This window comes from Triturus cristatus, chromosome 2_2, assembly GCF_964204655.1.
Source record: "Triturus cristatus chromosome 2_2, aTriCri1.1, whole genome shotgun sequence".
In the NCBI taxonomy this organism is placed as follows: Eukaryota; Metazoa; Chordata; class Amphibia; order Caudata; family Salamandridae; genus Triturus; species Triturus cristatus.
Window position 1 is genome coordinate 434,589,051 of NC_140582.1, and position 9,344 is coordinate 434,598,394.

Here is a 9,344-nt window from a genome sequence, read left to right on the forward strand (position 1 = left end):
ACCTAACAAAACCAAAACTAGGAGGGTGCCTTGAAACATTTCAAAGAAGTCACTTTATCAGCTACCCGAAGAAGCCCAAAGTACAGACTGGAGAGGTCGATAGCCCTTTTTTATAGGAAAAATGATGTTGAAGTAGCAATGGTAGGGTTCTATATGCGTATTATCCTTTGTGCTCCTCACTGGTGGCCTAGCAAGGGCGCAAGAGGACAAGAAATAGGGCCCCCATCACCTGGTTTTATTGTAAAAAGTAGCCACTAATTGGGGTGACTTGGACCCCTCAGACACATAGCCCAAGAAGCCATAGCACCTGTTGCCATTTTGTTAGTTACCCGTCTGGTTGTCGGGACACTCTTTGGCACTTGATTGGTGTAAAATCCCTTCACTCAGGCTATGTGCTAACAGCTTGTCACAAGGTAAGTGACTAGAGTTCTACATCCCTGTGTTTGAAGATGGTAGTCAGTTCACACCTTAGTCTGCCACCGGAGATGTTCGCACTATCTCCCCACACCGACACTGTTTAATTTGAAAAAGAAACCGGTCTTTCTAGTTCTAATGTGGAACAGGTTGAGGGGCGTGGCGTGGTTAAGCACGCTACTGAGGGCAGAAATTGAGATGTTGTTACAAATCCCCCCATAGGATTCAAGGAATCAGCCAGGAGTGACTGTGCTGCTGTCTGGGGAAAAGACCTGTCACATTTAGCTGTGTTTACCTCATGGCAACCAATTAAACTTTCCTCAGCTTGCCTCTGTCAGGCTGCTATTCTAATTGGACAGAACGGAAATGAGTAATTCTAATTCGGCTGTTTTGTGTTTGTAGAATTTTGACTAAAGACACACAATGGGGCTAAATTGTCATAAATGCAATCACAAAGCAGTATTAGGTTCTATAGCACAGAAAAATGAAATTGTATGGTAAAAATGTTGCTGTTATTCCTGTTAAAACAAAACAAATTTTTTCCTTTCCATTGGTGGCTCACGTTATGTAACATACAACGACTTCAAAGGAGATTGACACCCCCCTGAAGAATGCCACAGGTTTGATAAATATAGGTATCTCTTATATATGTTGCTATCCCAAACATTACATATGAATAAGTGCAACCCCTCTATCCTTCACAAATACAGTCTTACCTCATTATATAACTCAATTCTTTTTGAGATATTTTCCTTTAAAACAACTGAAGATGTTGGATTCTATTGAGTTTGTATGCACAATGTTTATTTATGTGTTAGTTTTCAAGGCATCTTATGTGAAGTCCTCCACTTTTTCTCCCTTCCTAGTCTCCCACTGTTTGTGGTTGTTTTTGCTCACTCCTGTCATTGTGGAATATATAGTACAATACAATCCTGAATATTTTCCTTAATTGAAATTAAATTGTATTCACTGGATTGACTTTTTGGTATTATATTGTGGACTCACTATTTTACTAGGTATGCTTTTGCCAATTTCTTGAGAAAATTAATCAATAAAATATTTAACAAAAAACGATTTAGAACCCTGACATCGGCTTGAACTGTTAGATATTAGGGGTTACATTTTGGCTGCATAGACTTAGAATAAAGTGCTCAAACATTTCAGTTTTAGTTTAGGTATTTAAAAATACAGTTTGGATATAGTTCGGTTTTATATGCTTAGGTTTAGGTGGGAAGGTTTGGGACTAGGCTTTGGGGCTACGGTTAGACGTAGGGCCTGATTATGACTTTGGCGGTGTAGCAGCGGGGCGCCATGCCAGCGCCCCGCTGCCACGCCGCCAAACCCAACCGCTGACAGCCCGCCAGATTTGGAGTTTTCTCCTGGTCTGGCGGGTGGTGCTCTGGCTGTCCCAGGCAGTGAGCCTTAGAAAGGCACTGCACAGACCGAAAATGCACAATGTTGTGCATTTCATTCCGTGCAGGAACATGGGGAAGCATACAGACAGAGGGGCACACCATGTGCCTCCTTGCCTGCACCCCGTGCACAGAGGCACCAGGGGGCCCTGTACAGCCCCCTTGTTTTCCTCACCGCCGGCATTTTCATGGCAGGCTCACCACCATGAAAAGGAGGGCTGTGAGTAAAGTCATAATGTGCCTGGCGGTGCAGCATCTGTGCTGCCAGCATATTATGGCCTCTGACTGCTGAGGCACTGTCATGGGGTCAAGGATCTTGATGGTAGCAGCAGTCCTGTGGTGGTCCTACCGCCAAAGTCGTAATACGGCAGGTGGACTGACACGCTGGGAGTCCAGGGACCACCACCACAGGTTCCGAACTCGTAATTGGGCTCTTAGCCTAATAAACATAATGAAGAGCATTCCAAGAAGATTGCCATGAGTACACATATATGCTCGCAGGCACATGCATCCATCTTGGAACGGATGGCCATTTACTGTGGGGAAGTGGCAGCAGGAGACGGAGCTTGGTAAGGGCAGGCACGGGGCTCATTTTTAAATAAAGGGGGAAGGGAGAATAAAAGGTGGGTAAGGAGAAATAGAGTGAGGCAGATACAATAGCCCCTCATGCAATGCAATGAAGGGTCCTGATACCAGCAGTGGAAGGGTACAACTCATCCAATCAAAACAAGGTGAGATAGAAATGCTCCTTGGGCAGCACAAACAAAAGAACATGGAAGAAAGCCATCATATCAGGAGCAGGACACTGAGATTGACAAGAACGCCACATGATTCCATGGGTCATGAAATCCATATTTGAATGCAATAGGATAGTTACCAACAGACAACTGAAGCAGTCTGTAAGGGGTAGCTCACAGGTGACAAGTAATGCTCTACAATTCCACCTTACATTACATATCTTAAAATAGCCACAGATTTTGAAACTTGTTTTATGTGCATTCAGAGTTGAGTGCAAATTGCTCTTTGCTTCTTGAAATTAGCACAGTTTCTTGACCCTAGCTTAAAGCTGGTGGCAGTAAATAGGTTACAAATCCTCATTGGTAACAGCTTCCCATAGGTCAAAGCTTATTCCCTTTGTGCAATCCCTGAAATGAGAGGTAATGCGAGACACCTCAGGGGATTACCCCACAATTTAGGGATAAATGATGATAATTGTTTAAATACTTTACTGTTTGGATATGAATTATTGAAATAATGTATCTTTTACTTACAAGACATTCTATTTTCAGTGACAGAGAAATTCGACTCTACGAGCTCTCCAATTTTGAACCCTATTGCCAAATCATTGGTTTTGAAACGATGCCTCTGCGCCTGGACTGCAGGTAAGAGGTCACGACTGCAGCCCTATTTCAATAAGTCTTTCCTGCTCATTACTGTAGTGGGAATTGCCTAGTATGCAGCCAAGGACTGTTGAATGACTCAACTTTGACTATTGCGATGCTGAATAGGACAGGCTCTTCGTCAGCATCTTTCCAATCCTTTTTAGTGCACCAAAACAAAGGTTGGGCGTGACAGTAATATTCGCTTCTTGGTGGCATGGGCTCATTGACAGTCACAGGCTGTCCCAGTTCCTACAAAGGGCTGGTTGGGATGCTAACGCCACTGTCTAGGACAATCCTATTGTTTACTGCTCCAGCAGGTGACCTTGACCCTGTTATTAGTGATCTGAGAGAAACTAGATACTTTTTATTTTTTCAGAGGAGACAAAGAGACAAAACAATTGACATGAGTGAAAATATAGCCCTCTTATGACCTTCCAAACACGAACTATTCATTCATATGATTTTGATTTTGTAAGTATAGTTTGGAATTTTTCCTTCTGGAGGAGCTTTCTGATGTATCTTACAACTTGCATTTATTGGAGTTCCCAACTATTAGCTTGTTTGTTGTGATGTTGAGTGGCATAGATGTTAAAACGCCATATTCAATTGGTCAGTTCAGTGGTAATATGTCACTGGACCTCTATTTGAAGTGCCCAACCTCCACTTTGCTACAGTTTGGGCACCCAACATCCATGTTATGTACTGGGCCTCTAAGCCATCTATCAGTTGTAAACAATATCAGAAATGTGCGAGTTCTTGATGAGATGGGTGGTTGAATTGATGGGCGGCCTGTATATTTACTAGTGTAGGGTGCCAGCTTTGAATAGTAATGCCGTTCTCTGCAAGGGTAAAGTTTCGTGTTTTCAGTTCCAAGAGAGAAAAGGGATCCTTGGTGGAAACAATGAGTCTGATTCACAGTTTGCTGTGAGTAGGTGTGACTTACTCTTGTATTAGTAGAGACTTACTTCTGGATTCCAGGTGTAATTCAGGAGTACACCTGGTTTACTACTTTCTTACTCCCAAAATTGAACACTAAGCCAGGAGTACTTTACGAATAAGTTATACATGCTCACAGTAAAATCTATGTCAATCGGGTCAAATGTATACAAACAACTCAAAGTGTTGAAAAACTTCTGTTGGTACTTAAAACATGTTCCACTAAAGACACTTCTGATGCACATCACTTTCACAGTATCCCAGGATCATCTGTAAAACAGTTTTAGTTGAAACTGAGAAGGAACCACGAGTCCTATTGCATAATGAACAGAAAATCAAAAGAGGGGGCTTTTTAACATATCTAGCAAGAAATTATTATGGAATAAACGTAGAAATACTATTGAAAATTATATTCAAGTAGGGAAAAGGGGTAGCCATCTTTACAAACAATATTTTCAGAATTTTTAGAATGAGAATCAGTTTTTTTATTTTGACACTAGTTAAAATCATTACAAAACTGAAAGCTCATTCCGTGTACCCAATTAGATTTTACAGAATCTAAAAGCGATTGTTAATCAATATTTGAATTCACCCACTTATCAGGCATGGTGTAGTTGTATATGTTTTAATCACACATTGTGATGTGATTTCAACATTGCAAGAAAGTGGGTTAATAATTAGGGTTGATGTGACTTCACCACAAGGATTAAGATAACAAATGTGTCAAGGTAAAACACTGTTTTAATAATTTAAACTAATTTAAACTGAGCTTATCCGCCTGGCATCTACAAAACAGAGCAGGCAGGCTTAACTTGGAAAAATGTAGAACGTGTTCAGCAGTAACAAAAGGTCAAAACACAACACAATGAAAATTCCACAACCAATTTAGGAAGATAGAGAAAACATTAACGCGCAAAATTACATATAAAAGCCAAAAACCAAATAAGGTGAATGGGAGAAATAAAATTATAAATAAGGAAGGCAAAACGTGCTGAGAAAAGATATAGTGCCAATCAGTAGTCACTGTTTGTAGTTGACTTGTAACTAGGCGTGATTTCTGGCCGACCACGATGGAGTGCCGTTCGTATATACCAAGCTGGTTTTGTCCTAGTCAAAGATTCTACTTTCTGACCTAGTCTCTGAAATTCTGCAGCGGGGCAAGGTTGTGTCTTCCGAAGTCCTCTCAAAGCCGGGTAGCTGCTGGACAAGTTCCAGCTGAAGCCATTTGGTTTTGCAGGAAAAGCTATGAGCAAGGGACATTCAATTTTGGCAGCCAATGAAGTCCTTTCATGGGGCGGATACCTTTTGCATCTTCACCTCGTCAAGATTTACTTTCAGTTTTTGTCTTTTTATGATGCTAAAACTCCTCCAGTTGGGCAACCCTGATGCTGTATCTGACGAAGATGTTTTGAAATCAAACATCTTTGCAATGATGTCCTACTTGATGCTATGGAAGTCTTGGAAGTCCAAATATTTTCTAAATCCCAACTTTTCAGTTTCTGTAGCAGCTCCTCTTGGCCACTTCTAAGACTTGCAGGACCTTAGCACTTAAAGGTCAAGGCTCACCCCAGCAGAGGCCATCAGCATGACCCAGTCCAGTTCTAGTTGGTACTGATCAGCGGGGCACTGCATGAGAAAGGAGTCTTGGAGCTTGTTCTGTTCCTGTAGCTATGCAGGAGGTCATCCAACTGACTATTGAAGTCCATCTGAGTCCTGGGTACAAGTGGGAGCAGGACCAGTCCTTCAGGTCTCTACACAGATTTTCAGACATCAGGTCCAATCCTTTTGTGTTCTTCTCCAGGTCCATGAGTGTTCTGGTGAGCTGTGGGTGAGGCGACAACTTTGAGAAAAAGTAGAAAAAACTTCCATTGGGAAACCCTTTGTACTTATGCATTGTACTTATGCCGCACATACTGTTTTTCTTACTGCAAACTACCCCAGAGGGCACTATTCTGAGGCAAATCCAACATGGCAGAATTTTCTGCCCCTTATGGAAGCTTGTGTGCTAGCCAGGTGTGTGTTTAGGAAAATGAGCAGTCCCCTCCTCTTCAGCTACACTCAGCAGGTTTTGGGACCAGCCCCCCCTCTGGTCTGCTACCAAATTGGCTAAAGGTCTACAGAACAGAATGCTTATCTTCTTCAGGTCTTCCTGTACACTTAACTATGGTGGTCCCTTTCACGTTAATGAATTTGGTGTGCCCTCTGCAGCTATCTTTCCTGAGCCGCTATCTATTACATACCTCACACCCATATCTTCCTGTGAAAAGGGCTAAGCCAGTGTTCCTGCTATGGGAGCGTTTTTCACACATCATTAAGGGAAAGCACTAGCAGGGCCATCTACTAACTTGCTAATGCTGATTAGCATAGTGAAGGCCAGGCAGGTAAAATGTAACTTTTTAAGTTCTAAATATTTATTAAGAAATCAGCTTTACCCTTGAATTTGACATTTAGTAAATATTTAAAATATTGGTTTAAATGCCCCATACCTTATCCCAATCCAAAGTTAGCAGTCCTATGATTTTATTCTGAACTTTAGTTTTTCTTCGAAGGACAACTACAGCTCTTCATAGTGAAAACATTTTTGGGCGCCAATCACAGTGGGTACATGCCAATATTAAATACTTACATGTGCATTTTAGATACTAGGTACCCTACCTTGTGGGCTATAAGGCCTACCTTTGGGTGACACATTTAATATTTAAAAATAGGGTTCCTTCCTGTGAAAAGAGTTTATTTTGCTAGGTTTTCCTGCTGGGTAAAAAGCTGCAAGAGTCAGATTACGCCGAAAGGCTTGAACCCATGTTCCAGCCTAGTGGATGTCACAAAGTGCTGCAGTCCACAGATTACTTTTAACGTTTCAATGCCATTGATGTATTTCCTACACCATATACTATGGCCTCTCTGAGTAGGTAAATATTACAATTATGAGTTAGCAAATTTTATCATGTTTTAGGGTTCAGAGACATATACTGGAGACTGGGCCGCATTTCCCCAGTGGGCAGAGTTGAAAAACACAGCAACATCAGTAAAAACAAAATGGAGGTGACCATGCAAAAAATTACGCACTTTCTCACAATCATTTAAAAGGAAACTTTTATGGTTCAATTGATACCTTCTTTTTATCTAGAAATGTATTTCGATTTCCTTTTTAATATCAATTTAAATTGTAAAGCAACTTTCTTGATCAGCATTCATTCTCCTTATTACCATTAACATTTTAAAAATTGCCATGCTTTATTAAAAACATCAAACAATACACCATCTTTTAAGCAAACTTCATTGCGCAGAAGGTATAATGTAAGGTCATATTTATTATACTGTTTTACTGTTTTTTAAATGTAAACTAATTATCTGTGTAATAAAAATCTGCTGTGTTATTCCAACATGTTCAAATTTATTTTATGCTTATGTAAGCTTTTAAACATAAGAAAAACAAAATTCCTCCACTTAGGTGACGAATTAAGGTTGGGCAGCAAGCACTGGATTTGGCCAAAGCACCCCAACAGAAAGTCATCTTCTAACAGCTGCATCACTTGAAGTCTGAAGGTCATCCACATAACATAGCTAAGGTTACACTACAAGTTGCAAAAGATATAGACATTCGATAACCTGCTATTTTTCAAATCATCAATTTAATTTCTCTAAAATATGCCTGAAAAAAGGATAATTGTCAGATTTCAATCCGGGGCCATGGTGCACGCAAGAGCTACTGGGCCTCGGAGCCGTAAGGGCTGGGGTGTTTACCGCTGATGTCCCTGAGTCCATCCTACTATGGCTCTGCAGACTGGGCCAAGGACAACCCCTTCAGTACTTGCCTGGTAGTCTCTGGGAAAACAGCTTTACCTCCATTTTGTGCACAGGAGCAGGCCGGGGCTTCCAAAATGGATCTCATTGGTCTCCATTACTTTGGCTCACTCATACACACAGTGCACCCCACAGGTACATACCCAAAGCAGGCACACAATACACTTGGGATTTTAGCGCTAGGATCTGTGTTACCACATAGAAGCACAAGTGGGCCAGTAGGCCTCCACTCCAGTGACACAGATAAAAAGATCTGGTCACAACTGTGGATTCACAAAACACCATATCCTGCCATCACTGCTGCACACGCTAAGCCCATGACTGGGACACTAGTCAGTTGTCGGTAAAGTGAGGGCATGCCTGCTGCATACCTCCGGGTCACAGTACAGGTCCAGGACCTCACCTACATCAAGGGACAGGCCTAGGTCTCTGTGCGCACACTAAATTAGCATGAGGCTAATGTCACAATCAAAAACCAGGACACCAGACAATCGCACTGGCGCACTCAGGGCTGGTAACATGACTGTACATCGTCTAGGTGACATTTCCGCCCCAACATTGATCATATCCTTTATTTTGTGAAGTCTGTTGAAGAATGAGTCAATATTGATGGGGAGATTTACTAAGATTTTATGCTGTGTTTGCATCACAAAAGTGACGCAAATCGGCACAAAATCCTTTTATTTCCGATTTACTTTCCAGCGCTAAACTTCTTCAGGGCTCTAAATAATGTGAAAGTAATGCAAAGCAGTGCATAGTGCTGCTTTGCATTACTCAGCGCCAAGAGGGCGTACCAAGGGTTCTGCATGGGCATTACCGAGCAACCACCAAAGCTTTATGACTCTGAACCCTATTTACAAGATAAAGTATGCAGGGTTTAGCATCAGAAAAGTGCTCCCTTTTGAAGTAGGTGCAAAGAAGGAGAAATGCAAATCTTTTCTTCCTTTTCCGATGTTTTACGTGTGCTGCACTTTACAGCACACATATAAAGAGGGGAAAGGGTTAAAGTTAGTCTAAGCATGGTATTTTGTACTGGAAGGAGGCTAACCTTCCAGCACAAAACCTATGCTAGACTCATGGAGACATCATCGATCTATGGCATAAACGTGTCTCCGTGGCACACGGTAGCTGATTTCAGCACTGGCACTAAGGAAAGGGGAGCAGAGAGCCATGTTTCTGTAAATATGGTGCTCTCCTTCTCTCTCCTTTTCACGGTGTGGTAAAACACAGACGTGCCTGCAATTTTGCATAGGAAGCCTACAGCACAGATTTTCCTGAAACTTTTGCACCAAATGTCCCCCGCTTTCACATGCACACTGCTCTTCTTCCACAGCACATTCGTACCTTTTTGAGAAAACTTCTAATTATTGATTAAAAAGCACTGGGAATAGTCCAT

At 41.7% G+C, this 9,344-nt stretch overlaps 1 protein-coding gene across 2 annotated transcripts in view; it reads left to right on the plus strand.

Moving 5' to 3' along the window:
* The window catches only part of LOC146862330 (cilia- and flagella-associated protein 337-like), a 336,132-nt gene that overhangs the window by 50,315 nt on the left and 276,473 nt on the right, over positions 1 to 9,344 (plus strand). For both annotated transcript variants that reach the window (XM_085641532.1, XM_085641531.1), the window contains one exon: positions 3,116 to 3,208. In XM_085641532.1, the coding sequence (XP_085497658.1) occupies positions 3,116 to 3,208 (93 nt within the window). The remainder of the gene's footprint in view (positions 1 to 3,115; positions 3,209 to 9,344) is intronic.